Raw genomic sequence first — 20,270 nt, 5'->3', positions numbered from 1 at the left:
AATAGAGACGAGCCATTTGAGATTACTTTTACCCTATTTTTCACTGCTATACATTTGGTCTTTCTTGATGACACAAATTTTGATTTCGAAAAGTCCCTTTATTTTGTTGAAGAAATACAAAAAGCGTAAATAAATGTGGATTTTTTTATTTCCTTGATGGGCAAAGTTTCCTTAATTTTGTTGATGGTCCACAAACATAAAGAAAATTATTTCTTGATGGATAATAAACATCAAAGATAATATATTAGTTGATTGACAATGCCCATCAAGTTAGATAGGTTTCCTTGATGGACGAGGCTCATCAAGGAATGAATTTTCTTGATTTGCAATGACAATCATCGAAAAAAATTAATATATTTGTTTTGGATTTCTTGATGGGTCTAAGGTTTTTTAATGGACAAAGACAAAAAAAAATCATGAGCAAGGTCCATCAAGAAAAATGATATCTTGATGGGCATTGCTCATCTAGAAAAAAAATTTATAATCCTGGATTTAGGATAAGATCGTGGGCAAGACCTATAAAAAAAATGATATCTTGATAGACATTGCCAGGAAGCACGAAATTTGAATTTTTGTTAACGGGATTAGAAAACTCGATATTCATCAATAATATTCTTAAAACTTTACTTTTTTTTTTTCAGTTATTACTGTCTATACATCAATAATAGAATATTACTTTTTTAAAAGTTAACATTACTGTCTATACATCCATAATACAATATTACTTTTTAAAAAGTTAACGGTTGTAATTACAATTAGATTGAAATAAGTGACTTTATCAAAATTAAATTAGTTATTATGTTCAAATTTAATGAGTTGAATTGAAAGTTTATAATTTAAGGTTTTTAAAATCTGTAGAAGTTGTAAAACATGAGCTTAGCTCAATTGGCACATGTATATATTTGTGGACAAGGGGTCCCAGATTCAAATTCTCACTCCTACATTAAAAAATTGAAGATGCCAATTAGTAGGAGCTTAAGGGAACATAAGGTGGCCAGAGGTACCTTTTTCTATGAGAGAAAACTGGATCAAAGAAGGCCAAATTTGTCGTAGTTTTTGTTAAGAGAGAAAACAAGAAAGTTCAAGGTTCGAGATGAGGAACGAACTCATTCCGATCAAGATTCTGAAACAGACAAGGAGACTTTGGCCTAGGAAGCTAAACAAGGAAACTGGTCGATCATAGCAGTGAGTGGTTCTCTTACTGAAAATTTCAAAATAAAGAAAAGAGCTTTAAAATTTTATCAAGTAGTTTACTGTCTTCTTTCAAACCCATGAGCCTTATGATTTTTCTTCATGTTTTCCACTAGCCAACGTAACTAAGTTTACCAGTGAAAATAAATGCTGTCATAATGTTGTTCGCACGAGATTTCCGGAGAAATTTAATTCGTGGACTTGAACTTGGGTTGATGTTGTATTTTTGTTGATTTGATGCGATGCGGTTCAATCTCTAGAATTTGATCCTCTGATTCTCTCTCAACTGTATGTCTACGCTTGATTTGGAGGAAGCGGAGCACGTGATGTTCTTGAAGTTTGTTGAACGTCTACGCTTGATTTGGAGAAGCGGAGCACGTGATGTTCTTGAAGTTTGTTGAACGTCTACGCTTGATTTGGAGAAGCGGAGCACGTGATGTTCTTCAAGTTGGTTGAATGCTTACGCTTGATTTGAGGAAGCGGAGCACGTGATGTTCTTGAAGTTGGAGTCTTGGAAGAAAGTTTGTATCTTCAAAGCAGCTTCAATCTTCGAGGGTGGTCAACTTCAGAAGTTAGGGAGTCTTCTAGCTCTTGGAAGAATTCTCTCTAGATCTTCTAGAGTCAAAATTTTCCAACCCCTACAAATGAGGAGAATTCCTCTATTTATAGAGTTCACTGGTGGGCTTTATGGGTTTGAACCTGGTTGGTCCATGGACCAGACCCATGGGCTCAACCATATGGACTTAGGTTATATTTAGTCTTTGGGCTCAATTAAGCTTATTTTTTGGCTTAATTGAACTTAGTCCAAGTAAATAATATTTAATTGAACTAAAATGATTAACTTAATCCAACGATTAATATGAAAACATGTGGCATTCTTAGAATGACCAATTTATTTATTTTAACTCTTTAATTTGGAGCATGTGTCAATTTTAATTAGTCCCCAAATTTAATTATTTGTACTTTCCATCATTAACTTAATAAATGATGTGGCAACTTGTGATTGGTCTCAAAATTTCTTATTCAACAAATGCCCCTTTTCGAGATTTATGCACGTATATGGGTGAATGAATCTCGGAAAAAATAAATTTGAAGTCAAAGTACGAGCCTTTTTGTTTTTACTCAATTCAACATATCAAATTAATCAAACTATGAATTTAGTACGTGAGTTTGATTTAAATTTAAAATAAGGGTTGGAATATGGCCAAACCTTAAAAAAAATTCAAAGTTTTATTTCCCACTTAATTTTATTTGAGGGAAAAAAAAATTTAATATGATGATTTTTTTTTTAAGTAAAATTTGGAATATAACCAAAATTTTAATTTTGAAATAAGGATAAGGTTTCTACCGTACCTTAATTTATCTTGGGGATGCATAAGAATTTGGAATGACCAATTTTAATTTGAGATAAAAAAAATCAGGTCCTCAATCTTAGGTAAAGTTGGATTTATGGTTCTGATTTAAATTCATGATAATTTCAACATTTTTTAAATATTTTAAATATCTCAATAAAAGTTAAACTTGAGATTTATCCAAAAAAAAAAAAAGAAATAATTTAAAATAAAATAAGATAATTGGATTATCTTTTCTTTATATATATATATATTTTTAAAATCATTCCTATTCCTTTTAGGAATTGGATTTGTTTTTTAAAAAAATAATTAAATATCATTCCTAATCCTTTTAGGAATTGGATTTGTTGGGCTTATAAATAGACTCATACCCTACTCACTTATACCTCATCCAACGCTTATTCCTCATCCAATCAGCAGAAAGGTATAGAAAACTTTTCTTCTCCCTTTCTCTTTTTTTTTTTTTTGTGTGTGTTTTTTTCTTATTCTGTTTTGTTTTGTTTTTTTGTTTGTTTTTCTTTTTTTTTGTTGTTTTTGTTTTGTTTTTGTTTTTTTTTTTTTTTTGCAGGAATGACTTTGTCGAGCTTCTTCTAGGAACGATCGGGCTTCTGCCGTCAGATCTATCGCCCTAATAGGAGAGATCGACTCTGTCATCGTCGGGCTTCGATCTTCGTTTGCAGAAATGACTTTGTTGAGCTTCTTCTAGGGACGATCGGGCTTTTGCCGTCAGATCTATCGCCCTAGTTGGAGAGATCGACTCTATCATCGTCGGGCTTCAATCTTCGTTTGCAGAAATGACTTTGTTGAGCTTCTTCTAGGGACGATCGGGCTTTTGCCGTCAGATCTATCGCCCTAGTAGGAGAGATCGACTTTGTCATCGTCGGGCTTCGATCTTCGTTTGCAGAAATGACTTTGTTGAGCTTCTTCTAGGGACGATCGGGCTTTTGCCGTCAGATCTATCGCCCTAGTTGGAGAGATCGACTCTGTCATCGTCGGGCTTCAATCTTCGTTTGCAGAAATGACTTTGTTGAGCTTCTTCTAGGGACGATCGGGCTTTTGCCGTCAGATCTATTGCCCTAGTAGGAGAGATCGACTCTGTCATCGTCGGGCTTCGATCTTCGTTTGCAAAGAAATGACTTTGTTGAGCTTCTTCTAGGGACGATCGGGCTTTTGCCGTCAGATCTATCGCCCTAGTAGGAGAGATCGACTCTGTCATCGTCGGGCTTCAATTTTCGTTTGCAGAAATGACTTTGTTGAGCTTCTTCTAGGGACGATCGGGCTTTTGCCGTCAGATCTATCGCCCTAGTTGGAGAGATCGACTCTGTCATCGTCGGGCTTCGATCTTCGTTTGCATAAATGACTTTGTTGAGTTTCTTCTAGGGACGATCGGGCTTTTGCCGTCAGGTCTATCGCCCTAGTTGGAGAGATCGACTCTGTCATCGTCGGGCTTCAATCTTCATTTGCTTTTTCTTCCTCTTGTTCTTCTTTCTTTTTGTTTTTCTTCTTTTGCTTCTTTCTTCTTTTGCTTCTTTCTTTTTTTGTTTTCTTCTTCTTCTTCTTTCTTTTTGTTTTTTATTTTTTCTTTCTTTTTGTTTTTGTTTTTTTTTCTTCTTTTTCTTCTTTCTTTTTGCTTTTTTTTTTTCTTCTTCCTTCTTTCTTCTTCATCATTTTCTTCATTCTTCTTCTTACTTCTCCTTTTTTTTTTCTTTCTTGGTTGTGGTACCAGGGAGAAGATGAAGATGAATCATCTAGCTTGCGACACCTTAGAGCTGATGAAAATGAATTCCATCGGCCGGGTTGCGACACCTGTTAGATGATAAAGATGAATACTCTCAGCTACGACATATAGGAGAAGATGAAGATGAATCCTCTCGGCTATGACATATGAGAGAAGATGAAGATGAATCCTCTCGGCTATGACATATGGAAGGAGATGAATCCTCTCGACTATGACATATGGGAGGAGATGAAGATGAATCCTATTCAATTGCAGCACCTGGGAGAAGATGAAGATAAATCCTCTCGGCTATGACATATGGGAGAAGATGAAGATGAATCCTCTCGGCTATGACATATGAGAGAAGATGAATCATTTTCGATTGCAGCACCTGGGAGAAGATGAAGATGAATCTTCTCAGCTATGACATATAAGAGAAGATGAAGATGAATCCTCTTTGATTGTAGCACCTAGAAGAAGATGAAGGTGAATCCTTCCGGCTACGACATATGAAAGAAGATGAAGATGAATCCTCTTTGGTTGCAACTCGTAAAAGAAGATGAAGATGAATCTTCTTTGGTTGCGACACCTGAAAGAAGATGAAGGTGAATCTTCTCGGTTGCGACTCTTAGGAGAAGATGAAGATGAATCTTCTCAGTTGCAATTCCTAGGAGAAGATGAAGATGAATCCTCTCGGTTGTAGCACCTAGAAGAAGATGAAGGTGAATCCTTCCGGCTACGTCATATGAAAGAAGATAAAGATGAATCCTCTTTGGTTGCGGCACCTGAAAGAAGATGAAGATGAATCTTCTTTGGTTGCGACACCTGAAAGAAGATGAAGGTGAATCTTCTCGGTTGCGACTCTTAGGAGAAGATGACGATGAATCTTCTCAGTTGCAATTCTGAGGAGAAGATGAAGATGAATCCTCTCGGTTGCAACACATAGGAGAAGACAAAGATGAATCCTCTCACTTGCGACACCTTAGAGCAGATGAAGATGAATCATCTTCGGTTGTTACACCTGAGAGAAGATGAAAATGAATCTTCTCGATTGCGACTCCTAGGTGAAGATGAAGATGAATCATCTCGGTTGTAACACATGGAGGAAGACAAAGATGAATCCTCTCACTTGCGACACCTTAGAGCAGATGAAGATGAATCATCTTCGATTGCAACACTTAGAAGAAGATGAAGATGAATCCTCTTCGGTTGCAACACCTAAGAGAATATGAAGATGAATCATCTCGGTTGTAACACATGGAGGAAGACAAAGATGAATCCTCTCACTTGCGACACCTTAGAGCAGATGAAGATGAATCATCTTCGATTGCAACACTTAGAAGAAGAGGATTTGAATCCTCTTCGGTTGCAACACCTAAGAGAAGATGAAGATGAATCCTCTTCGGTTGCGATTCCTAGGAGAAGATGAAGATGAATCCTCTCGATTGCAACACATGGGAGAAGAAAAAGATGAATCCTCTCACTTGCCACACCTTAGAGCAAATGAAGATGATTCCTTTTCGGTTGTAGCACTTGGGAGAAGATGAAGATGAATCCTCTTCAGTTGCTACACCTGAGAGAAGATAAAAATGAATCTTCTCGGTTGCGCTTCCTAGGAGAAGATGAAGATGAATCCTCTCGGTTGCAATAAGTTGAAGATGAAGCAGAGGTTAAAGCTTTAGCATTGTATGCATCTTCTTCAAGAGGCAGAAACGATGTTACACTATCGTTTTCATCTTGGAGAGGCGAAGGCAGAGCTGCCCGATCGTCGTCTTATCGAAGTTGTACCATCATTATCCTCTCAAAGAGCTGGAGCTGCAACATCGATGAAGCCTTCAAACTTGAATATAAGGAATCATCAATGAAACCTTTATGCTTGAATATGAGGGATCATTAATGACGCCTTTGAGCTTGATTTTGAGATTCTTTTTTTTTCTTTTTACATGCACTCAACTTGTACATAGTCTTTGCACGGAGTTTGTACATCTTCAATTTATTTCATCTCATTGTTACTAGAGATGAACATCTTGAATTTAGGGATTTGCCCCAATTTGTTATGATTCCTTAGTAGAGATGAACACTCTTTGAAGAAAAGAATTAACTCACGACGTAGTTCAAGGTTTTTTTTTTTTTTTTTTTTATAATGGTGGACTGAACTTAAAGTTTTCTTTAAGTTGCCTACGTACCCTTTATAATGTAGGGATCAAGTCATAACGTAGTTCAACTTTTTTTTTTGCTGGACTGGGCTTAAGGTTTTCCTTAAGCTGCCTACGTACCCTTTATAATATAGGAATCAAGTCATAACGTAGTTCAACTTTTTTTTTTTTTGCTGGACTGGGCTTAAGGTTTTCCTTAAGCTGCCTACGTACCCTTTATAATATAGGGATCAAGTCATAACGTAGTTCAACTTTTTTTTTTTTTTTTTTACCTAACAAAATTAAGCATAAATTTTTTAAGAAATTTACCATTGATTGGGCCAATTCGTAGTCCGTCTTGATCAACGATCTTGTATGCGCCATTTGTATAAACTTCTTTAACAATGTAAGGTCCATCCCATTTAGGTGTGAACTTATTTCCTGTATGCCTTGTTGTGATGATCGGTCTCCTTACGGCAAGTACTAGATCACCGACTTGAAAGGAGCGAGGTTTAACGTGTTTATCAAAAGCTTTGGACATTCTCGCTTGATAACATTCCAATGCTTGCTGAGCCTCTAATCGCTTTTCGTCAAGTGCTTCTAATTCTTGAAGACGTAACTTCACATTATCTTCGGTAGTCAATCCCTCTTGTACTGCCATTCTTAGTGACGGAATTTCCCTTTCGAGAGGAAGGACAGCCTCCACACCGTAAACAAGCGAATATGGTGTAACCCCTGTAGGGGTGCGATGAGTCGTTCGATAAGCCCATAATGCCTCGCCGATCTTTTCTTGCCAATCCCTCTTTGACTTGGAGACAATTTTCTTTAAAAGATTACACAATGTTTTGTTGAATGCTTCTGCTAGTCCATTCGCAGCTGCGTTGTACATGGATGACTTATATTGCTTGAATTTGAATTTTTCACATAACTTGTCCATCATACTATTGGAGAATTGCTTTCCATTATCCGTCACGATTCGATGTGGAATACCGTATCGATAGATGATGTGTGTTCGAATAAAGTCTGCCACGTTCTCCTTCTTGGCTTCTCTCAATGAAATGGCCTCAGCCCACCTTGAAAAATAGTCTGTTGCTGCTAGGATATAAGAATGTCCTGCTGATGATTTTGGTGTAATGGGGCCAACCAGATCGAGTCCCCAAGCCTCAAAAGGCCAAGAAGCCACAGTTGGATGAAGAGGTTCTGGAGGTTGGTGTATGAAGTTTGCATGGTATTGACAAGGCTCACACTTCTTCACATAGTCTATTGAATCTTGGATCATCTTAGGCCAGTAGTAGCCCATTCTTCTTAGCTGGAATTGAAGCTTTGGTCCCGATTGATGTGCTCCACAAACACCTGCATGTACTTCCTTTAGAGCTTTTACCGAATCTTCCTTTCCGAGACATCGAAGGAAGAGCCCTTCAAGAGAACGGCGATATAAAGTTCCCTTGTAATAAATGAAGTGTGCTGCCCTTCTTCGTATCTCAATTTTATGACGAGAATCCTTTGGAAGCTTTCCATGTTCAAGATACTCTATGATGGGTTGACGCCAATCTTCTTCATCAATCAAATAGGATGTTGCCATGTTCACTTCCTGACATTCAGGCCTAACTGGGGGTATAATCCATCGTTGACAAAGTGGTATGTTCAGAGTTACATCATCTGGCATGGTCAAGGCCGTGGCTAAATTTGCCAATGCATCCGCTCTCTTATTTTCTACTCTAGGGACATGTTCTAACATCACATTATCAAACTTTTCCATCAATTGTCGAGCATAAGCAAAATATGGCTTCAAGTCTTCATGTTTCACGTCATATTGAAGCGAGAGTTGATTGATTATCAATTTTGAATCACCATAGACCTCTATGAATGACACTCCGATTTCTAATGCTATTTGAAGGCCAATTATCAAAGCCTGATATTCAGCCACATTGTTTGAACACAATTCGGAAAGTGCAAAGCTATAAGGCAACATATGCTTCTCAGGAGAAATGAGGACAATGCCTGCCCCCCCACCACTTCTTCGAGCTGCACCATCGAAGTACATAGTCCAAGGTTCCATAACTTCTGTGAAGAAAACCTCATCGTCTGGTAGGTCATCACATAACTTCCAATCCGAAGGAATTGGGTGGTCTGCTAAAAAGTCTGCTAGCGCTTGTCCTTTTATCGCCTTTTGGGGAATATAGACAATGTCATATTGTTGGAGTAGAACCGCCCATTTGGCTAAGCGTCCAGCGATGATTGGCCTGGATAGAACATACTTTATAGGGTCTGCTTTTGCCACTAGATGAACCGTGAAGGCCTGCATATAATGCCTCAACTTATCAATGGCAAAGAAAAGTGCAAGACACATCTTTTCGATAGGAGAATAGTTAACTTCAGCCCCAATTAATGTTCTGCTTAGATAGTAGAGAGAACGCTCCTTTCCCTTTACCTCTTCTTGTGCCAGTAATGCTCCTAAGGACCTTTCTTGTGCAGCAATGTACAATATTAGTGGTTTGTCAGGTACTGGAGCTCCCAGCACTGGGGGAGTAAGCAAGTATTTCTTTATGCTATCAAAAGCGTTCTGACAAGCTTCATCCCACACAAAATTTTCTCCTTTTCTCATCAACTTTTGAAAAGGTTGACACCGACCGGCCAAGTTAGAGATGAACCTTCGGATGTAAGCCAGTCGTCCTTGGAGACTTCTTAGGTCATGCAAACTTTTAGGTCTTGACATCTTCTGAATGGCATCAATCTTGGACTGGTCTATTTCGATCCCTCGATGCCTTACAATGAAGCCAAGAAATTTTCCTGAAGTTACACCAAACGCACACTTGAGAGGGTTCATCCTTAGCTGATATTTTCGCAAGCGATCAAACACGACTTTTAGATCCTTCAAATGGTCTTGTCGTCTCTTTGTTTTGACTACAAGATCATCAACATAACATTCAACATACCTGTGCAACATATCATCAAACACTTTCTGCATGGCACGTTGATAAGTAGCGCCGGCATTTTTCAATCCAAAGGGCATCACCTTGTAACAGTATATTCCCTTTGGAGTTCTGAAAGCTGTCATTTCTTCATCTGAGAGGGCCATCCGTATTTGATTATATCCAGACGACCCATCCATAAACGACAACGCCTCGTGTCCAGTAGTTGCATCAACCATGATTTCGGTGATGGGCAAGGGAAAATCATCTTTAGGGCATGCATTATTCAGATCGCGAAAGTCTACACAAACGCGAAGTTGTCCATTTTTTTTTCTAACAGGGACAATGTTTGCTATCCACGTTGGATATTTGACCTCGCGAATGAATCCTGCTTCGATCAACTTGTTGACTTCCACCTCGATTTGAGGGATAAGCTCCGGTCGAAAACGTCGTTGTGCTTGTTTAATCGGTCGATATCCAGGTTTAATTGCAAGATGATGGACTGCTACTTTTGGGTCAAGTCCTGGCATCTCCTTGTACGACCACGCAAAGATGTCCCTGTATTCGGTGAGCAAACTCATATATTTATCCACCTCTTCGTTAGAGAGGGACGCACTAATGAAAGTCGGACGTGGTTCCTCTATTGTACCAAGGTTCACCTCTTTTAGCTCGTCTACAGTAGATTGGCCACCATCCTCTAAACTTTGTGGGGCATTTTCTGCGTCTTCTTCATGAGTTCCAGTCTCTGATTCCTCAATAATGGTGATGTGATGACATGAAGTTTCACATTCCCCTTGTTCCGACCCTTCTTTTTCAGGATTCGTTAGTATAACATCATGTCTTTTTACCTTTAACGAACCTTGACTTGTATTGAGAGTAACAAAAGTTTTTCTTTTCATGCGAGAAGGAACGTTGCTATGAATTTCTCCATTTTCCTTTGTCTCGCAAGGAAACTTCTTACTACGATAATTATCGACATCTGTATGCTTAATTCGACGCCAAACTTTCACACGAGACATTGGTTCCTTCTTCTTTGTATCTATGTTGGAATCAATGTTGTCGTGTGATCCTTTATCCCCGAGATGATTAAAAATCGGAGCACGGGGTGCTTGTACATTTTTCTTTTTAGACACACCTAGCCTTTCAAAGGCTGATGGTCTTGTAGTTGTCAAGGCATGGCATGTGCTTTCTTCCTTTATGGGAGTCGTAGTTAGCCTTCGAAAGACCGAATGTCTCTCAAGGTTTGGTACTGACTGGAGCCTTTCTCTTTCTGCCTCTGTCATGCTTAGCCTTTCAAATACTACGGGACGTGCAACAGATGGTCTAATTCGATCAAATACTGAGATTCTCTGATTATCACCTTCTTTTACGTCAGTATTGTCATCCTCCTCTATAGTTATATGATTGATGTCAACCACTTTTTCCTTCCCCTTTTTAGTTATACGGATCGGTTCTGGCGACTTGTATCCGAGTCCTTTTCTCGACACGGGTATAGAATGTCCTTCCCGTAGAAGCTTCTTTTGAGTTGAGGAGAGCTCAGGTCGGTCATGAATTTCCAAGCTTTTAAACTCGGTGTGAGCTGTGAAGTCATAACCTGCTTTCGCCATCAATTTGTAAGCCTTGGGGTCGAATCCGTCTTTCGTTCGCCTTTGGGGCAAGTTTGCTTCCACCAGATCTACCTTTACCTCTTGCTTCGCTATCTTAGTTAGTGGTGTAGTGAAGCTTTCTTTTATGATTTCGATGTCCCAACTTTCAAACCTTTTGGAGACTCCATGAATGGTGATTCGCCTTTCTTGCGCCTTGACAGAGGGACATAACGCAAAACTGGTGTGTTTGCAGCATTTTCATTCTTCAAGATCATACCCTTTGTGCTGCGAGTGTATGCTTCACCCTTTCCAGAGTTAAAGGTTCTCGCACTTTCATGTGGTTCTGTGGTTGCGAGTGATTTCAGTTGTGAATTATCTTCTCCTTTTGTAAGAGGGGTTTCTGCAGGCAAAACTTCTAAAATATTATTATTCTTTGAATAAAACTTTGCATCTGCGAAGTGAGACTCAGCTTCTGAGAATGGATTAGAGTCGGCTTCAACCTTCTTTACACCGTCCTGATAAAATTTGAAGCACTGATGCAGTGTTGAAGTTACTACTCCGTTTCCATGAATCCAAGGACGCCCTAGTAACAACTTGTAAGTAGTCCTTGAGTCTATGACATGAAACAATGCACTGGCCTTTAGGTCGCCAATTATGAGTTCTAACCGTATCATGCCTATTGCTCTTTGGCTACCTTGGTTAAAACCTTGAATTACTAGCTTGCTATTTGAGAGCTCGTCCATCAAGATGCCTAATTGCCACATAGTCGACTTTGGCATTATGTTGACAGCTGAGCCATTATCAATGAGGATTCGATCGACTCTCTGTTCTCGAACGTATCCAGAAACATACAAAGGTCTATTATGAAGTTTAGATCCCAACAACAAATCCTCATCTGAGAAGTCTATAGACATACAATAAGAACCACTCTCATATGTCATAGTCGGAGTACTCGAACTTGATGCTCTTGAATTTAGCAATGCATCAATAAGGATGGTTTTGGTCTCTTGAGGAAGTGATAATAGATCCTCTACATTAAACCTTGAAAGGTCTTTTGATACTCCCTCTCCTTCTAGTGATCTTGGAGGGATTATTTCTTCCTCCGTTGTGTTGATAGCATGACACGCAACGACTTCTGGGTCTTCATCCTGATGATCACAAAGGAAGCTTTTTGGAAGGAAGTCTGCCAAGGTCACTAAGCGTTGAGGTCGAGAGAAATTCATGTCTTCATTATGTACGAGCTTAAGCTTATGAGTCTTCTTCTTTTTCTTATTCTTTTGAGTCTTATTTCCTCTTCTATAGTTTTGGTAAGAGCGAGACTCTCTTTGGGTCGGGATCGACTGTCTTTTCTTTCGGTGGGTCACCACTATCCACCCTTCATCGTCTTCTTCGATTGGTCTTTTCTCTCCTTGAGGATCCTCGTATGAGATTTCCTGAAAGAATTGGACAACTATAGGCTCAAAGGTCCCGAACTGGACCAAGCTTTTCCTTTGCTCAAAAATCAATCTCGACGGAAGAAGCCTCAGACATTATCGTCACTTCAGCGTGGTTTGTTTGAGCTACTTCCTCCAAATCTAGCTCAATCCTTTTCTCACGAGCCAACCTTAGAATTAGCTCCTTCAGCACGAAGCATTTCTCTACTGGATGACTGATGACCCGATGATACTTGCAGTAATTGGGATCATCTACCTTTCCTGCTTGCTCAGGTCGTTTACATTCTGGCAGCTGGATCAGCTGCTTCTCTAGTAGTTGCTCTAGCATGTCAGCGATATCTGAATCAGGAAATGGGTAAACTTTTTCCTGCCTTTCTTTTAAAGTCAGACGTCGCCTTTCGCTTCCATCATCCTTCTTTTCAACCCTCGCTTCCTTTCCTTTGGAGAATTTCAGCGGGGTTGTGTTTACGACCATAGATTCTTTCGCGGTGCTTTTCACTATCTTTTCAGCACCTTTCATCTCTTTCTTATCTTTCTTTACTTCAGGAACAAGAAAATCTTTAGTTCCTCTACTGGCGATGCTCAACTCCATATCATGAGCTCGAGTTGCCAGTTCTTCAAATGTGCGGGGCTTTATTCCCTGCAAAAATGTAGAGGAGTCCCCAGTGCATGCCTTGGGTGCACATTTCTACAGCCGACAGTTCGGTGAGCCGATCTTTACAGTCAAGACTTAGAGCTCTCCATCTATTGATGTAGTCGATGACTGGTTCTCCCTTTCTTTGTTTCGTATTTGTAAGCTCCATCATGCTTACAGTACGCCTGGTGCTGTAGAAGCGATTGAGAAACTCCTTTTCTAGTTGTTCCCAACTCTCAATGCTTTCTGGCTCCAGATCAGTATACCATTCAAAAGCATTTCCTTTCAAGCTTCGAACAAATTGTCTGACTAGTTGATCTCCTCTTGATCCTGCATTCTCACATGTTTCGACGAAGTGAGCAACGTGCTGTTTTGGATTGCCCTTTCCGTCAAACTGCTGGAATTTTGGAGGCTGATATCCAAGCGGCATTCTCAAGTTGTCGATTCTTTTGGTGTATGGTTTAGAGTACATGAAAGAAGTCTGAGATGGGCCTCCATATTGTGCTCTGATGGAGTTTGTGATCATATCTTGTAATTGTTGAACCGAGAGAGAAGCCACAGAAGTTGATTGTTGTTGTGGCTGATTTTCTTGTACCACGTTCTTCCCTTTGTCATCAACTTTAACGACAGGAGTTTGACTCGATTCAGCAGTTTCACGAGTCTGCATCTGCTCTTTTAAAGCTGCAATTTCGTGGTCTCGTTCATCAACAACCTTCATCAGGAGATTAATTTTTTTCTCCATCTCCGCCATGGCAGTCTCGACTGATACATCAGCCATCATGACGGACATCACATCTGGGTGTGCTTCTTTCAGTGACCTGCTAGAGGCAGAATCATAATCATTATATAGAGGATTTTCCTTGATGACAATTCCAGCTTTAGGAGATTCCATCAATTGCTTCAGGATGCTCTGCGCGATGGCGGAACCTTGGTCTTGCCCTTGGATGATCCCCTTGGAACGACTACGGGTGATAGGTCCCGTGTAGGTGTCGCTTGCAGCTGAAGATTTGGATGCAGCTTTCTTTGATGCCATTGATTTGCTTGTAGATCTAGATGATGAGAGAGAGATGAGAGGTAGAGATGGTCCCACTGGGCGTGCCAATTTGTTCGCACGAGATTTCCGGAGAAATTTAATTCGTGGACTTGAACTTGGGTTGATGTTGTATTTTTGTTGATTTGATGCGATGCGGTTCAATCTCTAGAATTTGATCCTCTGATTCTCTCTCAACTGTATGTCTACGCTTGATTTGGAGGAAGCGGAGCACGTGATGTTCTTGAAGTTTGTTGAACGTCTACGCTTGATTTGGAGAAGCGGAGCACGTGATGTTCTTGAAGTTTGTTGAACGTCTACGCTTGATTTGGAGAAGCGGAGCACGTGATGTTCTTCAAGTTGGTTGAATGCTTACGCTTGATTTGAGGAAGCGGAGCACGTGATGTTCTTGAAGTTGGAGTCTTGGAAGAAAGTTTGTATCTTCAAAGCAGCTTCAATCTTCGAGGGTGGTCAACTTCAGAAGTTAGGGAGTCTTCTAGCTCTTGGAAGAATTCTCTCTAGATCTTCTAGAGTCAAAATTTTCCAACCCCTACAAATGAGGAGAATTCCTCTATTTATAGAGTTCACTGGTGGGCTTTATGGGTTTGAACCTGGTTGGTCCATGGACCAGACCCATGGGCTCAACCATATGGACTTAGGTTATATTTAGTCTTTGGGCTCAATTAAGCTTATTTTTTGGCTTAATTGAACTTAGTCCAAGTAAATAATATTTAATTGAACTAAAATGATTAACTTAATCCAACGATTAATATGAAAACATGTGGCATTCTTAGAATGACCAATTTATTTATTTTAACTCTTTAATTTGGAGCATGTGTCAATTTTAATTAGTCCCCAAATTTAATTATTTGTACTTTCCATCATTAACTTAATAAATGATGTGGCAACTTGTGATTGGTCTCAAAATTTCTTATTCAACAAATGTACTTTCTGAACACTGTATTACTTTATATATAAATGTTGAGACTTAACGTTATGTTTCGAAATAAGTTGACTTTGTACCGTAAGTGATAAGATGTCTTACTCTTGTTGTGTGATTTAGGGTAAGATGCTATATTCTTGCTATGTGATCTGGAATAGAATGTCTTATTCATGTTGTGTGATCTGGCATTAGAAGACGCACAATGCATAGAGGAATTGATGGAATTGGCTATACGCATTGTGTTTACTTCATATAGCCACAACTTGGCAAAAGAGTGTGGTAAACGTTCGAGCCGAGGAAATGGGTAAAAGAGTGTGAATAAAATATGTAAAATAATTTCGTAAAACGAATATCTGATATGCTAGAGGCATACATTAGAATAAACTATGAAATGATAAATTACTCTGTTGAAATGCCAATTTCTTATATCTGAATGTTAGGAATTTCGACAACTTGTCTAGTTTAAAGTGACTGTAAAAAGATCCCATTCACTAGAAATTTTTGTGTAACCTTTCAAATGTTTGTTTAATTTTTTTCCTCATCCAGGTAGCGAAGGACGACGCTGAACATGCAGTCGTGATTGCCTTTTTGTTGTGATTTATCTCCTAAAATTAATAGATTGTAAATATAATCCATTGACTATTATTAATAAAGTGCTAATATTACAATAAATGTTATTGATTATATTATTACTTTTATCTTATTGATCCAAATCCAATGAAATAACATTCTATGTTGTTTGATGAGTCTTAAACAATATGTAGAGACATACACGAATCAATATTCGAGATCAGCTTAAAGGAACTATAGGGATAAAACTTAGTATCTTATCTTGGTAACACAACATATACGATTCACTTTGTATTTGATACAAACGCAATGATCCAATGTGTTCTTGTAGGTGACATACGAGTAAGGGTATCCTATGCAATGAGTTTGCATAAGATCATACCATAAAGTAGTAACAACTAAATGTAACTTGGTTAACTAGTTAGGTTTCTATTTCATTAAGGATAATCTAAGTAACTTAGTCTTAATCTTGAGTGTACTATGAACTCCTGTTCGGAAGGGATTGTCTTGTGATTTGTACGAGTGAGAGTGACCAAATTGTCGACTCAATATATGCTTATCATTTTGGGAACAAAATTGAGTGGGAACCTGAAAACATAATCACACAAGATAGAATTCACTCACTTTTTACTTTAGGGTAAGTAGATAAGTGTTTCCTCATTTTTGTTCAATTCTGTTGAATACTCAAGTATGGAAAAGGTTGCAGTAGGAAATGGAAGTAACTTGCATATTTCTTATACTGGTGATTCTATTCTGACTGATGGAAACAAGGATTTAGCCCTTAAAAATCTACTATGTGTTCCTGATATTACTAAGAATTTGGTTAGTGTTTCTAAACTTGCACAGGATAATCATATTTATCTTTAATTTCATGGTTACTGTTGTTCCATAAAGGACAAGGCTATAGGGGACATTATGTTGAAAGGAACTCTTAAGGATGAGCTGTACCACCTAGAAAATGTTAGTGTGAAGAGAGGAGGAGCACCAGTTTACAACCGTATTATGAACCACCAGCTTATGCATAAAAATAAGGATGTCTCAACTTTTGTCTTAACCGGAGGAACAAATCCTGTCGAAATCAACGTTGTTGAATCTAGAGCTGTTTGGCACAAGAGGCTTGGACATCCATCGTCCAAAGTTTTGAACTCTATACTAAAAGGTTGTAATCTCGTAGTTAATGACAATGGTAAAAGTAACTTTTGTGACTACTGTCAGCTTGAAAAATCTCATAATCTTCTATTTCCTAATTCTCAAATTCATGCTAAAGAACCTTTTGGTATTATATATTCTGACTTTTGGGGTCCAGCTCCTTATTGCTCCAATGATGGCTTCAGATATTATACATTGTTTCTCGATGATTACAACAGATATACATGGATTTATCCTCTGAAACAAAAAAGTTCTGCAGTTGAAGATTTTCAGCACTTTGTCACATATGTCAAGAACCAGTTTAATAATACCATTAAGATGTTTCAATCTGACAATGGAGGAGAACACAAAAAAAATACAACACTTATGTCTAAATCTAGGGATCAATTGTCGGTTCTCTTGTCCCTATACCCCAACTCAGAATGGTAGGACACAAGGGAAACATTGACATATAGTTGAAACTGGGCTTAAGCTTTTTGCTCAAGCCAACATGACTTTAAATTATTGATGGAATTCTTAACCTCTGTCATTTTAATAAATGAAATGCCCACACTTTTTATTAGATTTTTGTGTCTTAAAAGTAGTTTAATTAATGAGTATGGAGATGTGTTTTATTCTTCAACACACATTGCTTATATCAATGATTTAGTTTATACTTCATATCCTCATCAGAATTATGTATATCTTTTTTCTCTCGTTTGATGTCGTAAGTGATTCTAAACTCAGAAGGAGCAAGAGATAAAAAATGAGTAGAATTGTCATAATATTTTACCTAAAGGATACGTTATTCTATCTCTACCGTTGTTGAATTGTGAGGGACGTTAGGCACAGTTGTAAATAAATTATAACTTCAACTTTGTCAAAATCACAACACTTGGCCCGAAAAATTAATTATTATTATACCCTTTGATATAAATCCTCATAATATAAGATAAACTTCACTAAGCATTACTGATATTATTTAGTATTAGTATCTGTAATGATAAATAATTTTGAAAATCGAAGAAAAGGAAAAGTAATTATTAGCTAATAAATGAATAAATTATGTAAAGATATTTGTAGTGATGACATTATTAGTGGGAGAAACACTGTGGGAGTGGGAATATATTGGGTAGATATCCAACCATATATATGAACACACAAAATCCAATATACATATATATATTTAATATTTAAATGAACTTAGACATATGGGATTTTTCTTCGTATTTCAAGTTACTCTCCTCCCTATAAATAGAATATGATATTTTGCACATCACTATATAAAACACATTTCAAGAGTAATTTAAGAGAATGAAAGGTTTTGGAATTGTGTTTATTGGTGTTGTTTTGCAATCTTTTCTTGCCTCTTCGTTTGACCCAAGTCCTTTGCAAGATTTTTGTGTGGCAATTAATGATGCTAGATCTCCGGGTATACGTTAGTTTTAACCTTTAGTTACTTATGTTTATTTTTCGACGTTGTTGTTGTTATTATTATTTTTTTTTAACATAAGTCAATAAATAATGTGGGTAGAAGATTAGACGAGTCTCATGCAAATGTGTCATTGAATTAAACTCATTTTGATGTCTAATCTTATCAACTTTTTACTTTTTATTTTCAACTTGATATTTCTCCCTCAACGTATTATTAAAATGAATGCTAACAATAATGACTACCATTATTTTTGTAAGCATGTTTGATCCATGCAAAACTTGAAAATTTAAATTTTATGGATATTTATGTAAGTCACAAAATTTGTACAAGTTTATTTAAATTGATAATTTAGTTGTTTCTACATCCAAAATCAAGTTATGAGTATTGCTATCAGTATTCATATTCATATTTGATTAATTAGATGACCTTTTTCATATTCATATTCTAATGTTTTACGAGCATTCATAAAAGATGTTAGAGGTACTTAGGGATATTTAATATCGATGTTGAACCATTCGACTAACTGGTATATCAAAAAATATTTTTCTCGTTGATTTTGTATGACTTATGAAATAGAAGTTTATTTGTATAATTCGTGTCCAATAAAATTTTGTATAATAAGTAATTAACGATTGAATATACTTTGTCGAAAAGTAAAAAATTTCAACCAAAATATTTTGTTGCAGGTTGTTTTTCTCTACAATTTTATCAACTTCACAAAGTACTTATGTTTTATAATTCATGAAATGCATTTGAGAGTTTTTTTTAATGATATTTAGAACAAAACCAATTACGTGCGTACAACATCAATCAAAATGGTAACATTTTAAAATTTTGATGATTAAAATCAAACTATACTTACTTAACATGATCTTGACATTCAAAGTAAAGTTCCTATTTTATTTTAAATAACTTAACATTATGTTTCCTACGCTTTTTATATTTATATATATGTGTATGTATATATATTCAATCTTCTTTCTTTTTCCAGTGTTTCTTAATGGCAAGTTCTGCAAAGACCCCAAATATGCAGTTGTCAATGATTTTTTATTCCAAGGACTCAACATTCCTGGAAATACCGAGAATCCCAATGGTTCAAATGTGACATTGGTTAACGTAGACAAACTACCTGGACTTAACACTCTAGGTATCTCCTTGGCTCGCATTGATTATGCTCCTTATGGCCTTAACCCACCTCACACCCACCCACGAGCTACTGAAATTCTTGTGGTCATGGAAGGAAGTCTCCTCGTTGGCTTTGTAACCTCTAATCCTGACAACAAACTTTTCTCTAAAGTTTTGTATAAAGGAGATGTGTTTGTGTTTCCTGTTGGCCTAATTCACTTTCAGTTCAACGTTGGTCGTACACCAGCACTTGCTTTTGCTGGACTCGGTAGCCAAAACCCAGGTGTGATAACAATTGCTAATGCTGTGTTTGGATCCAAACCCCTTATCCCTGTTGATGTTCTCGAGAAAGCTTTCCAGTTGGACGCCAATATTGTTGCTTATCTTCAACGACGATTTGGTGAACCATCTAATTATTAGAGGTCGACATAAAACTTAAAACGTTTGAAAAGACTTTTTAAAGTTTTAAAAGATGTTTTTAAACATTTAAAAAGAGTTCGAAACACCCCTTACGTGGGTTGTATGAAAGCCAGAAAATGGAAAATAGACTAATATCTTCTATGTATTGGCTTAAGCTTGCCCCTTCTATTAATACTTCCAAGTTAAAAATAAAAGAACTTATGGTGTTATTTCTAATTTAAGATTTTTTTTTTTTTTATTGATCTATTATTAGTTTTTGATATTTCAAGTATACATGAGATAGAGGTACTGTCAAACTATGGTTGTAACAATTATTAAAAGAAAAAAAAAATCATATTTACCGTACAATTGATATAGAGCAAAAACCTACATTTATTTTAATTAAAATACAAAAATATGTGCAAACAAAAAATAATAAGAAATTTTCAATTAAAAGTAAGTAAATTGAAAATAACGACCATATATTTAGTGTTCGTGTAATAAAATGAAAATCTATAAAATTGGTCATCTTCTTTTTAAATATTTTAGGTTTATCCTTAATTAAAATAATGCTGGATGAAAATTTAAATTCAAGACTTCTTTTCTAGAAGAACATACAGGTGTCAATTGAACTAAGCTCATGTTGGTCATATGTAGCTTATTCTCGATGCATATAATTT

The 20,270-nt window shown here is 37.1% G+C and overlaps 1 protein-coding gene across 2 annotated transcripts; it reads left to right on the top strand.

Moving 5' to 3' along the window:
* Window positions 1–17,905: 17,905 nt before the first annotated feature.
* On the top strand, window positions 17,906–19,832 carry LOC101218461 (germin-like protein subfamily 1 member 7). Of its 2 annotated transcripts, none has more exons than XM_031880120.1 (2): window positions 17,906–18,069; window positions 19,058–19,832. In XM_031880120.1, exons 1-2 carry the CDS (start codon window positions 17,946–17,948, stop codon window positions 19,609–19,611), a joined length of 678 nt encoding a protein of 225 aa, XP_031735980.1. In that variant the 5' UTR covers window positions 17,906–17,945; the 3' UTR covers window positions 19,612–19,832. The 2 variants fall into 2 exon arrangements, with proteins under 2 accessions (XP_031735980.1, XP_004142551.1); XM_004142503.3 differs by having other exon boundaries at window positions 17,907–18,063.
* Window positions 19,833–20,270: the final 438 nt, after the last annotated feature.

Source organism: Cucumis sativus, chromosome 1, assembly GCF_000004075.3.
Source record: "Cucumis sativus cultivar 9930 chromosome 1, Cucumber_9930_V3, whole genome shotgun sequence".
Lineage (NCBI taxonomy): Eukaryota > Viridiplantae > Streptophyta > Magnoliopsida > Cucurbitales > Cucurbitaceae > Cucumis > Cucumis sativus.
Note: the sequence above shows the minus strand (reverse complement) of the source record. Positions and strands in the feature narration are given on the sequence as shown.